Source organism: Eschrichtius robustus, chromosome 6 (assembly GCF_028021215.1).
Source record: "Eschrichtius robustus isolate mEscRob2 chromosome 6, mEscRob2.pri, whole genome shotgun sequence".
Taxonomy (NCBI): Eukaryota; Metazoa; Chordata; class Mammalia; order Artiodactyla; family Eschrichtiidae; genus Eschrichtius; species Eschrichtius robustus.
This window is the reverse complement of record NC_090829.1, coordinates 56,731,906-56,757,896: the sequence shown is the minus strand read 5'-3', so window position 1 is coordinate 56,757,896 and position 25,991 is coordinate 56,731,906. Positions and strand designations below refer to the sequence as shown.

Below are 25,991 nucleotides of genomic sequence, written 5' to 3'. Positions count from 1 at the left end.
TGTATTGTAGGCCTTTTGTGGCACTTCCAAATAGACAAAGCTGAAGATTTTGAAGCAGAGAACGTCACGGATCTGCTGTACTTAGGATTTAAACATAATATATTTTAATAAAAATTAAACGCCCTTTCTGGATTATATAATTGAAAGAAATGTGTTTCTCTGACAGAGTGAAGGTACACTTCTAGCAACTGGTTCCTACGATGGGTTTGCCAGAATATGGACTAAAGATGGTAAATGAAGCTTTTTTTTTTTTCTTTTTCATTTGTTGTTATTGTTGATCTAAGTTATAAAGCTTAAAGTAATTTTAATGTTTTTCCTTTTGAATATTAGGTAACCTTGCTAGCACCTTGGGGCAGCATAAAGGCCCTATATTTGCATTAAAATGGAATAAGAAAGGAAATTTCATCCTAAGTGCTGGAGTAGACAAGGTAAAAAGAATATTTAACTTCTGTAAAGTTTAATTTGTTAAAGAGTATAATTGAAAGTAATGTTTTTCTCTGCTAATCACATAAACAAGAAAACATTCATATTTGGGAAATTCGTGTATAAATTTATGATAGGAATAGTAATGCTTTCTTAGATTTTCTGTCAGCTCATTCCTGAATCTGCTTATTCAGATGCCCTTTATTCTTTATCTGTGTGACCACTCCTCATTTTTTGGGAATTTGAGCCATAATGAATGTCATACATCCTATACTTTTTGCCTCCCTTCTACAGTTTCTAGTTAATCTCATCAGTGAGTATGGCTCTGGAGAGATTTCATGGGAAATCTTAGAGCCAGTCTGTTAGCTGAACTCCTAATGTTTAATTGAAAATGTAAGAAATGCCGGGTCTTTCCAGCTCTTTTCACCTAACAAGACTGGTAAATATGGATAGGTTGAAATCATGGCCTTCTTTCTCCTTCATTTTCTTAAGTTACTTCCTTTACCACACCTCCCAAAATGAATACAGATTTAAGATTATTTTAATACAGGAAAGCACACACTCAGTTAACTGTATATTGTCAAAAAGGGAAGTAGAAAAAAAAAGGAAGAAAAATGAAGGAGGCCAGGAATGGGAGGGAAGCGCCCTATTAATAGTTACTGCCAGTCTACAATATTTTATGACCCCAAAGTTATAAAATTAGTGATGGGAGGGTATTAAAGGAATTGTGAATATATCTGTTCAGATTTATATGTCATACTTTGATGTAATATAAAAGACATTGTTTTACTTACTGTCAGAATTCAAGCTGCCTTTATAGGTAAATGTGAGTGTTAAAAAGCTTAATATTGGGAGTTAACTGATTACTTTATTCACCAAAAATTTGCCTCCTTATAGCTAAGCAGCTATAAAAATCTTACATTAAATACACTATTGCAATGGAACTTCTTAAGCAATCTAATATAATGTCTGGTACTTTCTAGACAACAGTAATTGTTATTTGAAGTAAGTCGACTGATAAAAAGTCACCAGGGAAAAATTAAACTGCTAATAGTCATCCCTCCCCTCCCCTTCCCCCGAAGTGGAATATAGCCTCGTTGTACTAAAGGTAAATGTTAAAAAGTTAAATTAAATGCACTCTGACATTTCATATTGCTTTAATATAATTAGGCATCTAATTTATGCATCTATGATAAACTCTTTCTAGCTTCTTAGCAGTATATTTTTCTTTTCTGTCTCAGACTACAATTATTTGGGATGCACATACTGGTGAAGCCAAACAACAATTTCCTTTTCATTCAGGTAAATCTTCACAATTTACATGAGAATTAGAGCTTTCTTCTGTTTTTCTAATTAAACTTTTAATAGCATATAATTCATCTAAAATCTTGAAATATCCAATATTAGTCTTGTTACTAGTCCTTTGAGGAGTCGATGTTCTTTGACTTTCAGATAGTTAATTGTCAGAGGATCATCGAACGTTTTCTGTGAAATGTACCATAAAAAAGCATTTGCATCCTGGTGCAATTAGAGTTGGTTATATTTAATGGTAAGAACATAGATTTTTGAGTCAGGAGGTCTAGGTGTGAATGTCGATTCCACCCCGCTTAACAAGCTTTAAGATTGAGCAAGTCATTGAACCTTTCTGAGCCTTACTTTCTCTGTCTGTAAATGAGGGATGAAAATAATGCCGTTTGTTAAGAGCATAAGACATATATATGAAAATACTGCATAAACTCCTACAAGTTTAGATATTGTCATTTTTCATTTTGGATTTATGTATCTAAATCAGTCCACCTGCTTACCTAAAATAAAAATTATTAGGCTTTCCTGGTAGTGTTGGAACTTTGGTGCTTTAGATGTTTTTCTCTTTTAAGAAATAATTTGATACTTAAACCAGATAAATATGATAAAAACCCCAAAATAGTGTGCTTCTTTCTTCATGATACACGGCCATGCAACAAGGCATACATCCTGATGTGTAGAGACACCTGGATTTTAGTACCTACACTCTTGTGCAGCCTAGAACTTTTGTGCCTACTTTCACGGAGGCTCCTGAGGACAGGACCTGATGTTGAACTGGAACAAGATGCCTAATAACTATTAGAACAGTAGTTTTAGTACTGCCTGTTTTAATTGCATTTTGCAAGATTATATTGTGGTTGGGTAGAGTTTTGCATTGGAGGCTGACTTAAGTAACTCTGGTTATTTTCAAATCTTTGGTAACGTACTTTTTACAAACAGCCAATGGCACAGTGTTACCATTAAAATTGAAATATACAGCTTCTCGCATTTTGCTTTTTTGTATTTCTCTATTTAGTGTGATTAAACAAGCCAAATAAGGTACAAAAATGATTTTTCAGTAGTATCTGAGTAACATAATTTTGCAGGTATTATGTTAAACATTTCAGCTTGATTAACGCTTGCCACATTAATGAGCATTGACACGTCAGTTTTTGTTTACCTGTTTTAATGCCGTTTCACCTTTGCTTCTAGTCCTCTCCCGGACGGAATTCTCTTAGCCCTCTGGCTGTTCTGCCTAAAGTTTCTCCTACATCCTAGGAGTGATGGAAAATTGAAATAAGTGTGTGTGTGGCACTGTTACTAGCTGCTATATAATGTGTACCACCTTTGTGCTGGAGATGATGCTCTTTATATACACGATCCCGTTTAGTCTTGGCTACAGCCCAATGAGGTAGATGGTGTTGAAGTCATTTTACAAATAAATAACCTTTCTACCCATGGTATTCTTTCCTGTCATGCTTTTTTGGTTTTTTAAACGGCTTTATTGAGGTATAATTGTTGTAAGATCATCTATACATATTTACATTGCACAGTGTATATATTTTGACATGTATATACACACACACACACACACACACACACACACCACTGAAACCATCACCACACTCAAGACAGTACATCTGTTAGCTTCAGAAGTTTCCTCCTACCCCTTTGAAATCATTCCCTTCCCCTTCCCCAGGTAGCCACTGATAGTCTTTCTGTCACCAGAAACTAGTTTACATTATATAAATAGAATCACACAGTATGTTTTCTTTTTGTGTCTGGTTTCTTTTACTCTGCATAATTATTTTGCATTTCTTTTGATTTATGAGTAGTATTCTATTATGTTGATATACCAGTTTGTTTATCCACTTACCTGTTGAAGCAAATTTGAGTTGTTTCCAGGTTTTAGCTATCACAAATAAAACTGCTATCAACATTCATGTGCTTATCTTTTTTTTTTTTTTTAAACATCTTTATTGAAGTATAATTGCCTTACAATGGTGTGTTAGCTTCTGCTTTATAACAAAGTGAATCAGTTATACACATACAATATGTTCCCATATCTCTTCCCTCTTGCATCTCCCTCCCTCCCACCCTCCCCATCCCACCCCTCTAGGTGGTCACAAAGCACCGAGCTGATCTCCCTGTGCTATGTGGCTGCTTCCCACTAGCTATCTATTTTACATTTGGTAGTGTATATATGTCCATGACACTCTCTTACCCTGTCACATCTCACCCCACCCCCTCCCCATATCCTCAAGTCCCTTCTCTAGTAGGTCTGTGTCTTTATTCCCGTCTTGCCACTAGGTTCTTCATGGCCTTTTTTTTTTTTTCCTTAGATTCCGTATATATGTGTTAGCATACTGTATGTACTTATCTTTTTATGAACTTGTGTTTTCATTTCTCTGTGTAAAGACCTAGGAAAGTTACGGCTAGATATATGGTAGGTCTGTGTTTAACTTGTTAATAAACTGCCCAACTGTTTTCCAACGTTTATGTTTTCCAAACTGGTTTACATTCCCAACAGCAGTGGGTATTCCAGTCCCTCCATTTCCTTGCCAGCACTTGGTATGTGGTCAGTCTTTTCAAATTGTAGCCACCCTAATGAGCGTGTAGTGGTTCCTCACTGTGGTTTTCATTTTCACTTCCTAATGACTAATGATGTTGAGCATCTTGTCATGGTTTAATTTACCATCTGTATGTCTCCTTTGGTGAAGTATCTGTTCAAATCTTTGGATTTTTAATTTAACTTTGTTGTTTTCTTATTATTGAGTCTTGTGAACTCTTCATATATTCGGGATACAAGTCTTATCAAGTATTTACAAATATTGTCTCATAGTCTGTGGATTGTCTCTGCATTGTTTTGACAGTGTGCCTCAAAGATCAGATATTATTAATGTTGATGAATTCCTTAATTTATTAATTTGTTCTTTTATGTATTGTGCTTTCAGTATCAATCTAATATGCTCTTTTTCTTTTTGCTTGATGTAGAAGTTGGGGTCACTGATTTGAGACCTTTCTGCTTTTCTAATGGGGATATTTAGTGCTATAAATTACTTCTAACTACTACTTAGTGACATCTCACAGTTTTTCAAATGTGTTTTCATTCGGTTCAAAATACTTTCTGGAGTAATTCTGATTCCTTCTTTGACCCATGGGTTATTTAGAAGTGTGTTAATTTCTGAGTATTTGGAAAAATTTTAAAGATCTTTGTAATATTGCTTTCTAATTTAATTCCATTGTTCTCATAAATGTCATTTAGGTCAAGTTGTTTGATAATGTTCAAATCTTTTATGGCCTTTACTGATTACTCTGTCTACTTATACCATCTGTTACTGAGAGAGGGGTATTGAAATCATCAACAGTAATTGGAAAATACAATAATTTCTATTTTCTTTGAAGCTCTGTCGATTTTTACTTTCTGTGTTTTGAAACAATGTTATTAGGGGCATGAACGTTTAGGAATGTTGCAACCTCATGTTGAATTGACCCCTTTATCATTTTGTTAGCGACCCTCTTTTTTTTTTCCATTTTATTTTTTGTGCTCTGAAATCTACTTTGTCTCATATTAATGTAGCCCCTCCAGTTTTCTTTTGGTTAGTGTTGGCATGGTATATATTTCTCCATGCTTTTACTTATCTATTAATTTTGTTATATTTGATGTATATTTTATGTAGGCATCATATATTGCTTGTTCATTCAATATCAACATCTGCCTTTTAATGGCAATATTTAGGCTATTTACATTTAATGTGATTATTGATAATGATTGCATTTAAATTAATCATATTTCTATTTATCTCATCTTCTTTTGCTATTTTTCCGCTTCCATTTGGATTAATTGAATATTTGTATGATTACATTTTTCCTCCTTTGGTGGGTTATTAACTGTAAATCTTTTATTATAATGGTTGCCTTGGGGTTTATAGTACACATCTTTAACTTACCACCATCTACCTTCAAGTGATATTTTAAAGGGATTAAATAATAAAATTTTTTACCCATAGTTACCATTTCCAACTCTTCATTCCTTTGCACAGATACGTAGTTTCATCTGGCATCATTTATTTCCTGCCTGAACTGCTTTAACATTCCTTATAGTGTAAATCTCATGTTGGTGAATTCTTTTTGTAGGTATTAAGTCTTCATTTCACCTTCATTACTGAAAGATATTTTTGTTGGGTATAGAATTCTGGGGTTGACAGGGTTTTTTTCTTTCAGTACTTCAAAGAAAATGTTGCTCTGTCCTCTTCTTATTTACTACTATTTTCAATTTGAACTTGCTACCATTTTTATCCTTATTATTCTTGTCTTGTTTTCTCTGGCTGCTTTTAAGATTTTTCTCCTTATAACTGATTTTGTGCAATTTGCATATGTTGTGCCTTGGTTTAGTTTTCTTTATGTTTTTTGTCCTTGGAGCTTCTTGGATTTCTTCGTTCATAGTTTTCTTTAAATTTGAAAAATTTTTGACCATTATTCTTTAAAAAATATTCTACCTCCTCCCCACATTTTTTTTTAACTTGAAATTCTGATTATGTTTATTAGTCTGCTTGATGTCCCATAATACACTGATGTGCTGTTCATTTTTTTATCCAGTCTTTTTTTTTTTTGCATAATCTCTGCTGTTTTCAAGTTCACACATCTTTTCTTCTGCAACATCTAATCTACAGTTTATTCCATCCAGTACGTTTTTTATCTCACATGTTTCAGTTTTAATCTCTAGAAGTTTCATTTAGGTCTTTTTTTTACGTCTTCCATGTCGCTACTTAAGTATTTGAACAAATCATATATAGTTGCAAGTTCTTTAATGTCTAGGTCAGTTTTTATGATTTGATTTTTCTCTTCATTTTGGTCATATTTTCCTGCATCTTTGCATGCCTTGTTACTTTTGATTGGAAGTGAGGCATTTTGAATTTTATGTTGTTGGTTGCTGGATATTTCTGTATTCTTATAAGTATTTGTGAATTTATTCTGGGACATAGTTAGATTACTTGGAAATGGTTTGATCCTTTTGGGTCATGCTTGTAAGATTTGTTAAATGGCAGTGAAACAGTGCTCGGCGTAGGGCTATTTTTATTTCCTGGTACTGAGACAAGAACCTAGATGTACTCTAACCAGTATTCCATGAATCAGAAGGTTTTCCCAGTCTTGAGTATCAGGCATTGTTTCTTCTAATTCTTTTGAGTGGTTCTTTCCCAGGTCTCAGCTAGTATCGTCAGATACTTGTGCTGATTAGTACTCAGCTAATTGTGTGAATAGGGCCCACTGCAGGTCTTCAGAATTCTTTCTCTGTCTGCATAGCTCTGTCCTTTCTAGTACTGTGAATTCTAGCTGCCTTCAGTTCTCCAGGTTTTGAGCTTTATCTCTTCTGCTCAGGAATTTCATTAATCTCTTCCTAGGGAGATTCCTCTTCCCTGTGCCAAGATCTGGACATTTTTCCAGATCATATGTTTGAGCAGTTATAGAGGCACATTGTTGGTTGATTTCCCTTCTCTCCGGAACTGCGGTCCTTTATTGCCTGGTGCCCAGAGTTCTGAACTATTATTTCATATATTTTGTAATTTTTTTGGTTGTTTTGGGCAGGAGGTAAATTTGGTCCCTGTTACTCCATCTTGATCAGGAATGAAAGTCTACCATGCTTTTTAAATTACCATATTTTAATTCCTGTACTGTATTTTTGTCCATATACACTCTTATATAAAGCATAAATCATGATTATAGTTGAGTTAACCACTTCATATTCATTAGGATGGCTATAAAACATAACAGTGTTCACGATGATGCGGAGAAATTAGAATCCTTGTACTTTGCTAGTAGGTATGTAAAATAGTACAGTCGTTGTGGAAAACAGTATGACAGTTCCTCAAAAAGCTAAATAGAGTTACCATATGACCCAGCAATTCTGCTCCTAGGTAATTGAATTGAAGGCTTGAAGGCAGGGACTTGAACGAATTCATGTCCGTCAATGTTCATAGCAGCATTTTTCACAGTAGCCAAAGGGTAGGAACAACCCACTGTCCATTAGCAGATGAGTGGAAAAACAGAATGGGTCTCTATATACAATGGATTATTATTCAGCCATAAAAAGGAATGAAGTTCTGATACATGCTACAATACCAGAGAATTTGTACATGTTATGCTAAGTGAAATAAACCAGACATAAAAGGACAAAGAGTATGATTCTACATGAGTAGAATCTAGAATCATTCTGGAGTATGATTCTAGATATTTCAAGAGTATGAAATGTCTAGAATAGGCAAATTCATAGAGAACGAACGTAAAGATTCAAGGTTACAGAGGCTGGGAGGAGGGGGAAATGGAGAGTTACTGCTTAATGGTTACAGAGTTTCTGTTTGGGGTGATGAAGAACTTTTGAAAATAGTGGTAATGACTGTACAACATTGTGAAAGTAATTGATACAACTGAATTGTACAGTTAATTAAATGACAAGTTTTATGTTATGTATGACCACAATATTTTAAAATTATTAATGTAATATACTAAAAACCATTGAATTGCACACTTTAAATGGATGAAATTTATGATATATGAATTATATATCTCAATGAAGCTTTTTAAAAAAAAAAAAAGCAAATGAATATTAAATGCCTTTTTTCCCTTCCCTCATAGGTTTGTTACCTTTCTAAATTGTGAAGGATGCATGGGTTAACCAAAAAATAAATCAGAATTGGAGGACGCAGAAATTGAATCTTAGCTCCAGGAATTTTTTTTTTTTTTTTTTTTTTTTTTTTTTTGTCTGCACTGCACGGCTTGTGGGATCCTTGTTCCCCAGTCAGGGATTCAACCGTGCCCCTTGCAGTGGAAGCACGGAGTCCTAACCACTGAACCGCCAGGGAATTCCAGCTCCAGGAATTTAAAAGATTGTGTAACCCTAGGCAAATTAACTTTTCTTAGCCTCTTTCATCATGTGTAAAATGAGACTAGTAATAGTAAACACACCTGTCACATATTACCTACATAAAAATACATTTTATGTTAAAGATGTGTTTTTATCCTAAAGAACTTGTGTTACCTAGACTCATTTTTATTTATTTTTTGAATTTTATTTTATTTTTTTATACAGTAGGTTCTTATTATTTATTTTATACATAGTAGTGTATACATGTCAATCCCAATCTCCCAATTCATCACACCACCACCCCCACACCCCCGCCCCCCTGCGCTTTCCCCCCTTGGTATCCATACGTTTGGTCTCTACATCTGCGTCTCTATTTCTGCCTTGCAAACCGGTTCGTTTGTACCATTTTTCTAGATTCCACATATATGCATTAAATATGATATTTGTTTTTCTGTTTCTGACTTACTTCACTCTGTATGACAGTATCTAGGTCCATCCACGTATCTACAAATGACCCGATTTCATTCCTTTTTATGGCTGAGTAATATTCCATTGTATATATTTACCGCATCTTCTTTATCCATTTGTCTGTCGATGGGCATTTAGGTTGCTTCCATGTCCTGGCTATTGTAAATAGTGCTGCAGTGAACATTGGGGTGCATGTGTCTTTTTGAATTATGGTGTTCTCTGGGTATATGCCCAGTAGTGGGATTACTGGGTCATATGGTAATTCTATTTTTCGTTTTTTAAGGAACCTCCATACTGTTTTCCATAGTGGCTGTATCAGTTTACATTCCCACCAACAGTGCAAGAGGGTTCCCTTTTCTCCACACCCTCTCCAGCATTTGTTGTTTGTAGATTTTTTGATGATGCCCATTCTAACCGGTGTGAGGTGATACCTCATTTTTAAATTTTAGGAATAAATATAAAGTAAGGAGGTATGGGTTCTTAGATTATACCAATCTGTTATCATTGTATCTTATGAGCCAGGCATATCACAGAAGTATTAATCATATAACTCATATGGCACCATTCCCCAGCTTCCTCCACTTATCTTTACCTGGTTATACAGTTTGTTTTTGTTTTGTTCTGAACCTATTGGTGTATCTGTTTGAATGCTGTTTCAGATTTTCTCAGCCTCCTATTTAACATTTTGCAGATGACTCTCTACCAAATGAACACCCTGGTGGAGCATGACAGATACTTGGCTTTCTTCATAGCATTTTGTTATACTTTTAATTGTCCTTTAAATTAGTTAGATTTTCAGGCCTTTCCCCCCCAACTTCTTAACACTATAACAAAGCATTTACCAAAGGAACATTTTGTTAAAATAGTTTTTTTTTAATTATATCTTAATGCATATTTGACCAGAGATGTATTACAGCCACAGGCGTTAGTTTCTACAAAAATCCCCCTGGTCAGTAATGTGTTAAGTAATATTTACTGTGAAAATGAAGGTGTTGTCACTGAATCCAATTCCAAGGCACAAAAACAAAATCTAAACCAAGTAATCCAAGAAAGGGAGCATAATACAAGGAAACAGTTGCGGAAGTACTGGAAGAGTGAAAAATAGAGGAGGATGAAGTAACTGAGTTTAACAACTGCAGTAAACCTAAGACTGTAGAGGAGACGATAGGATCCAACTACCCAGTGGGGATGGGAACCTCAAAGGAGAGGCTGCCTGCCAAGAATAGGTACTGTGGAGCAATCATAGTCACTGCCAAAGACCCAGTCTGAAAGAGAGAGGACCACAGAAATTGCCTGTCTGCCTTCTTTCTCCTGACCTTGGACTCTCGACAGTATCTTCCACTGAATGAGCCCATCTGGAAACCTGCAGGCACAGAGGCCTGGGATATGTAATTTGCAAGAGTCAGCCCCCTGCGTGTAGAGCATAGCAGAGCAAAGCGTGGTGAGGAATGGACTGAAGATAAGCTGACAGATGAATAGGATGGTCGTCTACGTTGCTCTAAGAAGTTGTAATGCACACAAACAGCAGCAAATCAAACATAGTGCTGATCACAGTGGGCCTGTGTTTTTTGTTCACTGACTGATTTAGTTGGGATTCTCCCAGAAGCAGGATAGGAAAGAGAGAAGGAGCCGAGAAAGGGAGCAGTTGCTGGTGAAGAAGGTCCAGGCTCAACCTGATCCAGGCAGGGCTCTGGAGTGTTTGTTGCACCTCAGGGTTTTCCTTATCTTGAGCCAAGGGTGCTTGGTTTTTGAATCTCACCTTTCCCCCCAACTACCTACTGCCTACTCTATATCCAGTGTTTTTGATATGCTCCTATTGCTTAACCCAGTTACTTGCTACATTACCTTAATCTGCATTGCTAATTATAGAGAGGCTTTGCACTTTGCACCAGGGGAAAATGAAAGGAAAGAATCTTTAATCATATCAGAGCTAAAATAAGTATTAAATGCCAGCCAGCTTCTGGGCGTCTGAGGTTTTAAATCCAATGATGTAGATTTTAAGAGGTATTTGACAAGAATCACTTAGAAGAAAAATGTATTTGCAAATCATGCAATATTCCATTTATCAGTTGAGTAGACGGTGGAAATACTTATTCAGTGTAACGTTTGTCTAACTTGTAATTTACAAAGTGTTTTCCATACATATAATCCAACTTGATTTTCACAATATCCTTGGATACTAAGCTTAAAGGTTTTATCCCCATTTTTAAATTATTTTTAATTTTTTTGATTTTTATAAATTTATTTATTTATTTATTATTTATGGCTGTGTTGGGTCTTGGTTGCTGCACGCGGGCTTTTTTTTTTCTAGTTGTGGCGAGCGGGGGCTACTCTTTGATATGGTGCGCAGGCTTCTCATTGCGGTGGCTTCTCTTGTTGCGGAGCACGGGCTCTAGGCGCGCGGGCTTCAGTGGTTGTGGCTCACGGGCTGAGATGCTCCACGGCATGTGGGATCTTCCCAGACGGGATCGAACCCGTGTCCCCTGCATTGGCAGGCAGATCCTTAACCACTGCGCCACCAGGGAAGTCCCCCCATTTTTTTTAGAAGAGCAAAATAGCATGAGAGGTGACTTGCTTAGGGCCCACTAGTTAGGGAGTAGTAAAACAAGGCTTCTTATCCATTGAACACTCACGGAATTTCAGAAACAAAAGGAAGTGTAGCATCACATTTAATTTTATCATTTTGCAAATGAGGAACCAAGAATCCAGTGCCAGTAATTTACAGGGCAAGCTCTCAGGAACCCTCATCTCCTGGTGACCAGGCCAGTGTACTTTCTATTAGGCTGTGTCTCACATGGAGACAACCAAACTGAAATGTATTAATATTTGTAATATTTAAGTACCGTAATTTTAAAAATTCTATTAATACTATAAAAAGTATAAAGTAAAATGTTTTAAGTTCCTGTTAGCATACTTAGTGTCTAACCGTGGTTTAAAACTAAAGCTCCTAGATTTCAGTACATGTGGAATGAATGCAAACCTTGCCTGTTTTTCTTTTCAGCGCCAGCATTGGATGTTGATTGGCAGAGCAACAACACCTTTGCTTCTTGTAGTACAGATATGTGCATTCATGTCTGTAAGTTAGGACAAGACAGACCTATTAAAACATTCCAGGGACACACGGTGAGAAACCTTTTTTTCCCTCCTTTAAAGTGATTATGATGAATAAGTAATGTTTCAGAGTGGTTTTGAAGTATGCATGTTTAATACCCAAAGAACAACCAAGTCTATGAAATGAAAATGTGAATGTTCACTGTTATTTTTAGAATGAAGTAAATGCTATCAAATGGGACCCAACTGGCAACCTCCTGGCATCCTGTTCTGATGACATGACTTTAAAGGTAATTCAGATAGTGGGGAGAAATGGGGTTGAGGAGTTACACAGTGTGGCTGCTCTGGCTGTTTTAAGATTGTTTAGAATGTCTCTATTATAGTTGGGAATTATGATACTGAGGTTTGTACTATTATAAATTGTCTTCACTATTAGGGAGTCATATATTGGTACAATTAAAGGTTATTTGCACATGTAAGGATCTGACTCATAGATAGCAAAGATCTTTGTAGGATTCATGGATTTGACTGAAATTCTGAGAATTGTGTTAATTGGATTTTGTTGTGGTGTGAGTATATATCACCCTTTCTGGGAAACTAATATATAGTAGATGTATAGCTTAATTGGTGAGTGAGTATAGTTGGCATGTCAGTATTCACATCTCAATATGAATTTATGTTTTTCTTGTTGCATAACTAAAAGCAGAAACTAACACCTAGCACCTACACATATGACATACCAAAATTAAAGAAGAAAGGCATTTTGAGACAAAGAACAACATAATACTAATCTTCAAAATTAATGAAGCTTGCACCCTATGCTTCACCATGTTAACTGTATGAAAATAATTTATCTTTGACTTTACAGTGCCAGTGACTGCAGACGTGATGACCCTTATAGATAGGATAATCATGAAGGAAAACTGCTTTTCCTCTTCCCATGAACAGACTAAATGTAACCTTGGTAACCTGGTGTTTTTTTCCTTAAATACCTGCTGTTTTTAGTTAAGATAGTTTTTTCAAGCCTGGACTCCTTTGTAAACGTTGCTGGTAAAAATGCTTTTCTTCACGCTCTTGTTTGTGAGATTACTTTGCGTGCACATGCATTATGCTTATAAAATGAAAAACTTCTTCTGGAACAGAGTATGGCACATACGAGGAAATGAAAGAAGGCCGGTGGCTATAGAGAGCCTACTGTCAGGGACTGAGTTGCAGCTAGAGAGAGAAGTTTAAATTAGAAAGTGTTAGAGAGCTTTTTTTAGTTCTAAGAATAATAAAAGGTCATAGAATTTTAAAGCAGAAGCTAGAAGGATGGATAATGTCTAGTGAAGCCATATTCTGAGAACAAGGAACAGCAGATGAGTGAGAAGATTATGTCCAGCTTGGACAGTGCCTTTGAGTCATGCAAGTGGAGGTGCCAGGTCGGTCTGATGCTCAGAGAACAATTCTAAGCCTGACATAAAAAATTTGGGAATTCTCAATAGGTGGGTGGGTAGTCATTCAAAGCCATGGGCGTGGACAAAACTGTGTAGGTGGAAATGTACAGAGTAAAAGAAGAGGAAAGCTTTAAAAAGTCTTAAGAAACTCTAGCATTTAGCAGCGCAAGAGGAATGAGACTCCAAAAGGAAATTGGAATGACCTCAGTGGAAATGGTGTGTAGAGAGAAGAGTATTTCAAGGGAGGTGATGGATGAGAGTGGTCAGTGTTACCAGTGCTATCGAAAGCTCACATGAAATATCAATACATTTTGGAAACATACCTTTTGGATTTATTTACATGGAGTTATATATACCTAGGATACAAAAACATGATGTTATTGCTTCATTATCTCATTAGTTTCATTGCAGAAGTGTGAAGCACAGCTAATTTTTGTTTCTTTGTCAGTACTTGGGTTTGGTGTATGTGTGTTTGTATTTGGCAAGGTTTCCCCCCATGTCTTTACTGAATGATTTTGTTAGAAATACTGTTGGTGTAGATTTCTCTTAATTTTTGCTCAAAAATAATATGAATTATTTTTTAACCTGTATACATTAGGCATGTTTTCAACTCTAGAAAGGCGTATTCTCTACTCACCATTTTAACTTTACTGCTTTGTTACTTTTCACAGTTTCTTGTATGTGGTGAATCATTTACAATTTCTGAATTTTATATGGGAAGAATACTTGACATGACATCTACTCTTAACAAATTTTTAAGTGTACAAAACAGTGTTATTGTCCGTAAGCACAAGTCAGTGAGGCAGATCTCTAGAGCTGAGATTTTATGCTTTTTGATTAGCAGCCCCTCCCTGCGACCCCACCACCTCTGGCAACCACCATTCTTTTTTTTTTTTTTTCTTTTCCATTATGTTTTTTTCTTTTTTACACCAATAATTTATTTTTTATTTTTTTAACATCTTTATTGGAGTATAATTGCTTTACAATGAATGGTGTGTTAGTTTCTGTCCTTTATGGTTTATTATAGGATACTGAATACAGTTTCCTGTGCTATACTATAGGACCTTGCTGTTTATCCCCACTATTCTTTTCTTTGCTTTTATGAGTTTGACTCTTAGATACATCATGTAAATGGAATCATGCAACATTCGTCCTTAAAATTTATCCATGTTGTCACGTATTGCAGGATTTCCCCATATGTTAAGGCTGAATAATACTCCATTGTATATATATGCATTTTCTTCATCCATTCATCCATTGATGGGCACTTAAGATGTTTCCGTATCTTGGCTTTTATGAATAATGCTGCAGTGAACAAGGGCATACAGATGCCTCTTCAAGATCCTGATTTCGATTTTTTTTTGATAAATACCCAGAAGTGGAATTGCTGGATCATATATAGTGGTAGTTGTTAAAATTTGGGGGAGCACCTCCATACTATTTTTCATAGTGGCTACACCATTTTGCATTCATTTATCAACAGTTTACAAGGTTTCCAATTTCTCCACAACCTTGACAACATTTTTAAAAATTTTAATAGCCATCCTAACAGTTGTGAAGTGGTATCTCATAGTTTTGATTTTCATTTCCCTGATGATCAGTGACATTGGGCATCTCTTCATACACCACCTATTGGCCATTTGTGTATCTTCTTTGGAGAAATGTCTATTCAAGTCCTTTGTCCATTTTTAAATTGGGTTATTGGGTTTTTTGCTGTTGAGTTGTAGGATTTCCTTACATATTTTGGAAATTAACTCCTTATTGGATATATGGTTTGCAGTATTTTCTCCCATTCCGTAGTTTGCCTTTTTACTTTATTGATTGTTTCCTTTGCTGTGCAGAAACTTTTTAATTGTATGTAGTACCACTTGCTTTTTTTTTTTTTTTTTTTTGCTTTCATTGCCTATGCTTTGGTGTCAACATGAATCATATTATATTTATCTGTATGTTGCTTATCTATTTTCTCTTCCTGATTGCAAAATAGTTCCTGATTCTAAATTCTAAGAGGAATTTATAATGTAGATCTTTTATTTTAAAGGACAGCATAAAAACTAATGCCTTAAACATTGTAGGATCATTAACTGAGGAACTTACTGAATGTTGAAGTTTGTACCATCTGAAGCTATCAAAAGTAATCTTAGAACTACAGTTAATTGAATCCTGAAGCCTCACAATAGTGAATATTTAGAAAGGACTTGAAGCTAATTTGTCATTTTTAAAAGATAAATATTAAATATATTCTACACTTTAATTTATTTGTATATATTCTCTTGATCTCTATAATTATTGTTCTGGTTACACTGCTATATTTTGGACTGGCAAGATAATATTATAAAAGTACCCTTTGTATGGAAAAATAATTACATACATTTTTCCTTTTTGCTTAGATATGGAGTATGAAACAAGACAACTGTGTCCATGATTTGCAAGCACATAATAAAGAAATTTATACTATCAAGTGGAGTCCAACAGGGCCAGGGACAAATAATCCAAATGCCAACCTCATGTTAGCAAGGTAACATTTCTGTTTTGCTTTTCCTTTATGAGTCTTTTACAAAGAAAACCTCTTTATAAATACGACAGAAAATTAGGAAAAATTCCATGAAATGGGAATGTACCCTACAAGGAATATTTTTTTTTAATGGGAACCTTTAGACACAGAGTTTTATTATTATTTTTGGTCATAATGGATGTTTGTATCTGGAGATATCAAATAGTTTACTGATAATATCGAATATTGACTAAAACCCAAGTAATTGAGGCATAACGCAGTGAAGTTTTTTCAGCATTTAAAAAAAATAAGTCAAAAACATATTTAATGTAGCATTTCAAAACTGTGGGTCAGTATAAAGGAGTTATTTAAAGAGTAAAGGAATACAGTGAATTAGCTCATTTATGTTTTCCAGTTTACAGACTTGGAGATGCCCTTAATGAAGCTGCCATTTCTCCGATTAGCTTTGTTTCCGGAACACTTTCTTCCTAACAGCACAGTCTGCTTCTCATGAGGAATCCGTGGCTAGCTGTTAGGAACGGCTGAATATTGTAGATTGGGGGTGGGGCTGAGAGTATTTCATTACTTATAAAATCTTTTTTTTTTCTCCCTTGTCAGTGCATCCTTTGATTCTACTGTTAGATTATGGGATGTAGACCGAGGAATTTGCATCCATACTCTGACAAAACACCAAGAGCCTGTGTACAGTGTAGCTTTCAGTCCTGATGGCAGGTATCTGGCGAGTGGTTCTTTTGACAAATGTGTGCACATCTGGAACACACAGGTATGTCCAAGTTAAACAGTCAAGTATTCTTACATTAGTAAGAAGCATTTGTCTAAACAAAATTTTTTTTAGTTTTGGTTGTTATTTTGTGTCATTAATTCAGTTCTTCGTTTTTATATGAGCACTTTTTTGGGGGAATTTACAGCTAAGTAAAGATCGAAACCAGCTGAAGTGAGATTTTCATAATACGGACCAAAATTTAGGGTCTCTGTTTTATTTTTTCCAACAGTTTTGCAGACATGAAATGTGAGAGTTTAAGATGCATTTATTTAGATAAATGATACCATTTCTTTATTTTCTTAAAGAATTGTCTTTGGAGAAGGTATATATGAGCAGTTAAAAAAATGTGTTAAAGGACAAGGTTTTATGATTGAACACATAATTTATCAGAAACGAACTTAAAACTATGTACCACCTTTTTAGGGACAATGCTACAGAGATCCTTTCTTAAAAATGGAGAAAACAGTTTTGTTGCTTTCATTATTTTAATCTTTTCAGTGTTTTAGTTTTTACATGCCAAATATTTTTTCTTTAATATCAGTCACATGGCTCTCCCTGCCCCACCCCCTGTTCAAAAATCAGATCTTTGCTGCTTGTATTATAAGCACAATAAGTTATTGTGGGTTGTTTCTCTTTGTGTTGCTGACCACCATAGTTGGTCAGCCTATTTTGCATAAATCATCATTTTCCCATATTATTTTTGATTAAGTTATACATTCAAATGGTCTCCAACACCCTCCCCCCATTATGAAAAGGTACACACTGAGAAGTTTTGCTCCCATTTTTTTCTTGATCCTCTACAGATAACTATTTTTATCGGTTTCTCTTTCATTCTTCTTGAGGTTTTTTGTAAATAAAAGCATTATGATTCTTTCATTTTATACTCCCACTGTTTTATTTTTTCATTTATATTATACTCCCTTAGAATTGGTTTTTATATATGGTGTGAGGTATAGTTCTAATTCTGTCTTTCTTTATGGATCGCCAGTTTTCTTGGCACTATTTACTGTCCCTTCACTGTTTCAGAATGTCACTTCTTTCATATACTATGTTCTTGTATGGTTTGTTCATAGATTCTCTTGTATTCCATTGATTGATACATTTGTATGTACCTGCATTGTTAGTTTAATTTTAATGACTGTAACTTTGTTATTCCCCCTCATTAAGTCTTTTTTTTTTTCCTTCAGTAGAGTTTTATAATTTCTTCGTAAAGATCTTCTTTTTTACAAAATGTATTCTGAGATGCCTTATGGATTTTATTGTTACCGTGTATAACATGTTTTAAAAAATAATATTCCTTTTGCTTACTGGTGGTTGCTCATGTTTGGAACATTATGAATTTTGTCATGTTGATGTTGACTCCATCAAACCTGCTGAGCTCTCTCATTACTTCTAATTACTTCCCGGCTTGCAGGATCTTAGTTCCCCAACCAGGGATTGAACCCGTGCCCCCTGCAGTGGAAGCATGGAGTCCTAACCACTGAGCCATCAGGGAATTCCCAATCTTTCTGTTTTGATTGAATAGCAGAGGCTTTATAGATAATCTGCTGGTTGTATACATTTTCCATCACTCATTTACTCCATTCTGAGTAAATTAATTTAAAATAAAATTTGGGTATAGAACTGTAGAGTTCTAAGGGAAGATACTGCTGGACTTCTAAGGGCATTTGAGTAACCATACTGTTTTGTTGTATCACTGTTGTGTATCAAAATGTCATTTTACTTTTTTTCTTTTAAGTTTGAAAATAGCAAAATGCATCTTATGAGTTTTCAGTGCAGGAGAAAGTAATTGTCTTTTTGTCAATATGTACATCTAGTTTTTTCTTTCATTACTTGGATGATATGTTACCTAAGCATTTGACAGTTAAATTGTTACAGTCTGGTCAGAACACAGGTTTGAGTAGATGCTGAGGGTCCTTTGGCTTTTGTTAATGTGATTAGCTCTGGCTTGTTGACCATGCCGTTTCGGTTCAATTATAGCCTGATTCAAGCTTAGAAATTGGTAAGTACTATTGAAAGACAGTGTCGGTTTTTAACCCCAAAGTTGACAATCCTGTAGATTTTACACTCTATACAACAGCCTATCTTAGATCTCGTTGGCGCCACTCCATTCTCTTCTAATTAACTGTAGATACTTAGGGCCTCCTGTACTCTGTGCTTCTTCATTAATCTCTTAAATTGTGAGAAATTTTAGGTAGGAGGGAAACAACAGTTGAGACTTCCCATTGTGATCTTCTAGCTTAGTGATTAGCTTAGGGCTAGCTGTCTCAGAAGCTTATGTCTTGGTGCCATGTTGTGTTTAGGTAGTTCTGCTACTTCCAGTTTGAGTTTTTTAGTTCACCATGAAGCTGAGAGATACATTTCTGGTTTGTCAGGACAGAACACTGGAAGCATATTTTTCATTATTTTTCATTTCTCACAGCAGAACCTCTGACCTTTGCCCTGTTTAATAACTGGTTTCCTCAGAGAATACATTTTTGTACTAAGTTTCAGTTATTGAATGGCAGCTGAATGATTTTGGTTTCCATTGTGGAAGGAATAAAATAATTGAGTTATATTTATGAGTCGGCTAAATTGATGATGAAATTGGTAGTGTTCCTGGTTGTACTTTGTTTTCTTTTAACTTAAAAACATCTTTCAATAATAATGTAGATATGCTCTTTTAGCTTCTTTTATAATTCTCCTAGCTTAGGGGCACTTCTGGGGTCAAAGAGACCAAAGATACCTTAGCTAAGAATGGTTATCAATACTGGAGAAAGCCGTGTGTGTGTGTGTGTGTGTGTGTGTGTGTGTGTGTGTGTGTGTGTGTGTGTGTGTGTGTGTATGATCTGTTGAGAGCAGACTAGTGCTGTCTGTTTGTGAAAGGATCATCATTTTATGTTTCTGGTATTTCAGAACTTGTTTATTTTGAAGTTGAAGCTAAATCCTACATTGGATTGCTAGAAATAAAGCCATATAATATTTTTACCTCAGTATTTGGACATATATAATAATATATTATTTTTAAGATTCCGCTTCTCATTATTTTAGACAGGTGCTCTAGTTCACAGCTATAGGGGAACAGGTGGAATTTTTGAAGTTTGTTGGAATGCAGCAGGAGACAAGGTTGGAGCCAGTGCATCAGATGGTTCAGTAAGTATATAATGAAGTGTTTCCAAAGGGTGTGTGTGTGTGTGTGTGTGTGTGTGTGTAAGAAAGAGAGAAAGCATAGTGAATAAATGTGGCTTGTTGTGGTAGTGACTACAAAAGTGTTCTTTTTAAAAAATAAATTTTATGATATGGGTATTGACCTTTTTTACTGAAGGCTCTATACTTTTCATTTTCATTTCATTCAAATAATGTGAACAGAATTTAGGCTATCTTTGCCAGAAGAGTGCCTTCATAATCAAGAAATGGACAGTTATTTTTAGTGTACAACTTCGTCACTGAAATTAAGTGTAGCACTGTGAGAGAGACTTGAATTTTTAATGCCTATTTTTGCCTTCTCTTCCTTGCAGAAGAGTGTTGGTGGCCCAGGGAAGGGGAAATAGAGGCAGTAGGGTCTGCATTGAGGAATGTGTGATACCAAGAGACTTTCAGGATGAGGTTGGCCATGTATTCACAGAAATACTAGTTACAGCTTCTAAAGTTCTGAAAGCAAAGGGAAGATGGAAAGGGGATAGCTATTAGCTGTTTACTGAAGCAATAGCTTAATGTAATGTGTAGTATCTTTCCTTAAGATCCAAGAGATAGAAAATGGTCTATTTTGAGTATATTTTTTCTACTTTTTAATTAACAGAGTAAATCTTCAGCATGTTAGCCATGGTTCTTCCTCTGTTAGTATTAGCCCATGGTTGTTAACTCCATCTACTTTCAGACAATTTATCTGGTTTCTGTTGGTGCCCATTGCTATGATTACTTTTGTTTTACCAGTTTCATGAACTTGGAACTAAGAAATAGATTCCAAACTGTATAAAAATGTACAATGAAATTCTTTACACACTGGTTGATTATTTTAATTTCTTACAGGTTTGTGTATTAGACCTTCGGAAATAGCGCTACTAGTTGGAAGCCATGGACCGACTATGAATGTGTATATAGCCAAAATGACTGTCCCCGACCCAAGTACTGCTATAGTCCCACTTGAACCATGGCCAGTCCACTACAGCCAAATCTAAGAGAAATATATATACATACAGTGTATATAAACAAAATTGCACCCTGAAGATGACAGAATTTTGTCACAGCTTGTGAATTCTGTTCACCAAGTGCTGGAATCTAATCTGCTGTGCCCCTAAAATAGCATTTAGAAGTTTTGGATATGAAAAACAGAAGAGAGAAAAAAATAAGCGTTATAAAAGCAGCCCATACATGTACGAGTTTTTGGATACTAATGACAGCCTTGTTTCTCCCCTTTGAATCAGCAGACACCATGGATTATATTCTTTTTTCCCTTCAGTAGTTTAGCAGTTTGTATGTACAGAGAAAACGGACTTACAAAAACTTGCAGCAGTAGTTTGTTCTTGCTTTTAAACTTTGTTTTTGGTTTAGTTTATGGATGCATGAAGTAAGGGAGTGAATCAGTTTCTTGTTTATATTTTTTTCACCTTTTAAACAAAAAATTCTTAAAAATATTTTAATGCATTCTTTTGAAGAGATAGATGTTTGGTACATTTATGGCTCCCAGAGCATATATTCGATTGGTGCATGTTGTAGAAGGGGGAATTGGAAATTAAATGGAACTATATGACTTTGGTCATGTCAATCTGTAAGACACATCAGTAAAAGGGTATTATGCTCTGTTTTTTTGTTTTTGCTTTTGCTTTGTTTTTTTTGTTGTGAGGTTTTTTTTTGTTTTTTTGTTTTTCTCTTTGGTTTTTTTGTTTTGTTTTTTGGTGATGTGGCTTAAATGCAATAGTTTCTTTTTTGGGACATATTTCTGCCAATTAAAGACTAGAAGGGCACAAAGAATTTTTTAATACCATAGAGAAGATGCATAAAAAAAAAATCTTCTGATGTCTTGTAGCCATAACTAAATTATGGTTAAAATGTGCACTATTGTGAAAAGGAGCAAAGTAGGTTTGGGTTTTTTTTGTTGTTTGTTTATTTGTTTCTTTTGCTTTGTTTTTTAAGAGATTAAAATGTTTCCTGATAAGGATTAGCTTCTCAAAGTGTCCATCATTCTGTGTAGAAGCTTAAATATGTAATGTAACCAAACTCCAGTATTAAAAATCTCTCATGTTATTTTTCTTTTTACAAAGCAAGATAACAACATATAACACTGCCATTACATGGCAAAATGTTTGCTACCTTAGTTTAAAAACAATCTTTAAAACAAAAGACTTGCTTCAAGGTGTTTTCACATAGCAGTGATTCAAAATTTTTTTAAAAGGTATAATTGCACTAACCTCCCTGCTGCTCTAATTCTGCATTTGTGGTACTTGTGACTACATTTTTTCAAATAATAGATAGATTTAAGCTGCTATGTTTTGTTTTTTCAGTAATCACTACTATATCATGTCTTTTACTCTGTTTATAATATCACATATTTTCTTAAAGGTATAGGTATCAGATCAGAAACCTCCTGTGCTCATGCAACTAAAAGCTAAAATATACAGAATCTACAAATGATAGCATGGGGCTATGTTTATCTGTGTGATTAACAGGGTTTGTCATGATTAATGTAATAATCCAGAAGTGTCGATTTTGAAGAGAATAGTTGTCAAATTTATGTCTCAAAGATTTTAATTAAGGAATATCATTTATTATCAAGCCTGGCAAATTTATAACACTATCCCTGTCACTAATTATTTTGAAGCTTTTACTGCTAAAATTTTAACCTATGTTTTAAGTAGAAACCGATTTAACCCAAGTAATGCAGCTTTGATTTTCAGCATTTGTTGTTTTGCTATTTTTACAAAACAGCATTGATTGAAGCAAGTCTTGGTTTTACTAAGGTAGGATAGCATTTGCTTTTGGTAAAGAGAATAAATACACTTAATTTCACAATACATTGTTATGTGTACCCCAGTTGTTGTTAGTGGGGACTATGATACTGTAGTAATATTTTTTAAAATTTACATCCAGAGAGGCAGTCATTCATGATGGTTTTGTGCCAGCTGTTTTTAGGGTTTTCGATCACATGATAGATATTTAGAACTATTACCCTGTGACTTATGTAGGAAACCTAATATGCTGAGTATCTGGCACTTGAAATCCTGCTTTTATTGCTGGAGGTCCACATCTGTGGTTGACCTCTGTTGTTGTTTTAAAAAAAGTAAATAAAATTTTAAAAATCTGTGCAATAATTTTTAAATGTGCTCCCAGGAATAGACACAAATGTTTTGAGTATGTTTAAGCTGCATTTTCCTTTAGCGATGCATTTGTCAATTGCACTGAATTTAAATCTGAAAGTCAGAGGTGATTATTGATAGTACTTTTTGTGTTTTGGTATGGACAATTTATTCATTTGCATACAGTTACTGACTTTTTTTCCCCAGCTGATTAAAAGATAGTCATGAAGTTCTGCAGTATGGCTGCCAAAGTATAGACAGCTACATGTTTATGGTGTTGTCATCTTCTCTGTTTTTTTGGGGGGTTTTGTTGTTGTTGTTTGTTTGTTTGTTTGTTTGTTTTTATCTTTAGCTATTTTACTTACGCATAATAGCCACAGTAGGACATATAAAAGATTATAAATACAGATGCTTTATTATCCTGAAGTCTTGGGTCTTTTAAGTATAAACTATCAGAAAGGTATCCACTTTGTAGGCTGGGGTTCTTTGTGAGCATACAGTTACTTCTTTTTGCTGCTGTCCTCACCGTCATCATTGCCTGCTGATGTGCCACGATGCTGCTCTGGTGGACGTGAATAAGACTCTGCCTCTGACTTGAGCAGTAACATGATTGTAAGAGACCAAGTTTCACAGCCTGTAAAGTTCTATTTTTCAGGTTCTTGCTTACTTTTCCTCCCTTTTTCTTTTTGTTTTTTTTTTTTTTCTCTCTAAGAGCTTACCTGAAGATCTACTGATTCCAGTAGATTTTCCGTGGTATTCATTATGTATCATTGTTGTATAGGCTACTGTAAGAAACGTCTAAGGAAAAACAGAAAGGAAAACTTGAATGAATAGAATACTCATTGATTAAAATAGACTAAGGGAAAGAGCAGCCGTCACTCTTAAACGTCGTAAAGGAATATCTTTTTTCTTCTCCATGTAGGAAATCCCCTAAGTTCTTAATATTTGTTCCATTCCCGATTTCCTGGTCATTGAATCAGGTACCATCATTGACTTTCAAGTGACTTGTAGAAGTGGTTAACTTTCAATTTCCTAATGGGTCTTAGAGTGTCTTGAATTCTGTTTCAGTTCATTATTCTCTAGGTAAGTACGTTTTAGGATTCAACACCTTTTACAGATACTGAAAGTGCCTCCTTTTGTGGTGTAAAAAACAAATTATGGTGCAAAAAGTAATCATTAGATTGAATTACATGAAGGTTTTTTGCTTTTTGACATATAAAAATGTCAAGAGAAAGGCCAAAGATTTGTACTTTTTCACTTAACTTATAAAGCACTCCTTTTTTCCTTAAACTTATTTCTGTCAAATTAGATTTAATGAGAGAGTACTATTTTTAAGGAGCTATCTGTTTATGTAGAATGATTTTGTTAAGAGTAATGTAAACTACTATTGAGTAGAGGCCTGAAGAGGAGTATGCATTTTTGCTGTTTAAAGGAATCACAAATGACCATTCTTAATGTCAGCAAAAATGTTAAGTTTTACTAGATAAGTAGAAAAAATAAATCTCAAATGCAGTGCTATTTACTCTTTTCAAACAGTTTTCGTTTTCTTAAGCACATTGTACATTTCTATAGAACCCGCATTTATTCTCACATGCTAAGGACGGTACTTGCATTTGGTGAATAACTGTTGACAGTTTCCACAGAAATCCTATTTCAGTGGACCAACATTGTGGCATGGCAGCAAATGCCAACATTTTGGGGAATAGCAGCAAATCTACAAGAGACCCTGGTTGGTTTTTTGTTTGTTTGTTTGTTTGTTTGTTTGTTTTCTTCTGAATCAGCAGGGACGGAAGGGGAGTTAGGGAAGTTATGAATTGCTCCTTCCTGTAATAGCTCTGACGTGTCACATTCAGTATCAGTTTTTTTTTTTTTTTTTAACGTGATTCTAATTAAATGTAGAAGAGAGAGCAAAAAAAAAAAAAAGAGAAAGTGTTCACTTTTTTAATACACTGATTTAGAAATTTGATGTCTTATATCAGTAGTTCTGAAGTATTAATAGCATTCTTTATTTCTGCCTTTACGTTGACAGTGTTGAAGCAGGGTGAATAACTAGGGCATATTTTTTTTTTCTAGTAAGCTGTTTCATGATGTTTTCTTTGGAGTTTCTGGATAAGTTCAAGAAAACATTCTGCATGTTGTATCTAGTCTAATGTACTTTTCCATCTCATTACAAACAAAAACAGACAGACCGCATTTTGTAGCTCTGTAATCCCTAAATACAGAAGTAATTTTCTTCTTTCCTGACTTTGACATTGTAGCCATAATGTTCTAATTTTGATTTTTACAAATCCTTTGGGTCTAATTCTGTGAGCCTACTTATAGCACTGGATTAAAATGTCTGCATCATTTCTTTAGTTATCCAGTTAACTTTAAAACTGTTGTACAAGTGTAAACCAGCCCATGACAGTTTTTTGTACATGTTAAAGAACTTTATTGTTCAGTTTTCATGATTATTATGTAAGGAAGACTGATATAGATGTTCTATGCTGTCCTGGACCATGTTAATTACACTTATGATGTATTTTGGTTCCACATCACAATGATTTGTCCCCAATGACCCTTTTCTCCTTTCTAGGCACATTTTTTGTTGTTGTTGTTGTTGCAGTTTCCCTTTGCATTGTATTGCTTTGACAACTGTAATTTGAATCAGATCTGAAAGAGGTCCAGAATAAAATATATTTTGATATTATGTTGGCTGTGTACATATATAAAACCTTTGATATCTATGTAGTTTGTATAGACTATTTACTAGTCAAGTAAAGGGAGAGGGATGCTATTTCTTGTTTACAATTTCTCGTTTACATTTTATTGCCATTACTCCTCCAGTGTCCTTTTGTAGAATAAACTTTTTTGCTCTGAGTTAGCCTTCATAACATATAGCATGTCTATTCTCCCATACTGGTGTTACCAGTTGTAACAA

At 34.8% G+C, this 25,991-nt stretch overlaps 1 protein-coding gene across 4 annotated transcripts in view; it reads left to right on the top strand.

Annotated features, from left to right (window-relative positions):
• TBL1XR1 (TBL1X/Y related 1) overlaps window positions 1-25,734 on the top strand; it is a 177,619-nt gene extending 151,885 nt beyond the window's left edge. For all 4 annotated transcript variants that reach the window (XM_068546265.1, XM_068546262.1, XM_068546264.1 and 1 more), the window contains 9 exons: window positions 167-230; window positions 331-428; window positions 1,665-1,725; window positions 12,039-12,160; window positions 12,304-12,378; window positions 15,912-16,039; window positions 16,634-16,799; window positions 19,830-19,931; window positions 20,808-25,734. In XM_068546265.1, the coding sequence (XP_068402366.1) occupies window positions 167-230; window positions 331-428; window positions 1,665-1,725; window positions 12,039-12,160; window positions 12,304-12,378; window positions 15,912-16,039; window positions 16,634-16,799; window positions 19,830-19,931; window positions 20,808-20,834 (843 nt within the window). In that variant the 3' untranslated portion in view covers window positions 20,835-25,734. The remainder of the gene's footprint in view (window positions 1-166; window positions 231-330; window positions 429-1,664; window positions 1,726-12,038; window positions 12,161-12,303; window positions 12,379-15,911; window positions 16,040-16,633; window positions 16,800-19,829; window positions 19,932-20,807) is intronic.
• Window positions 25,735-25,991: the final 257 nt, after the last annotated feature.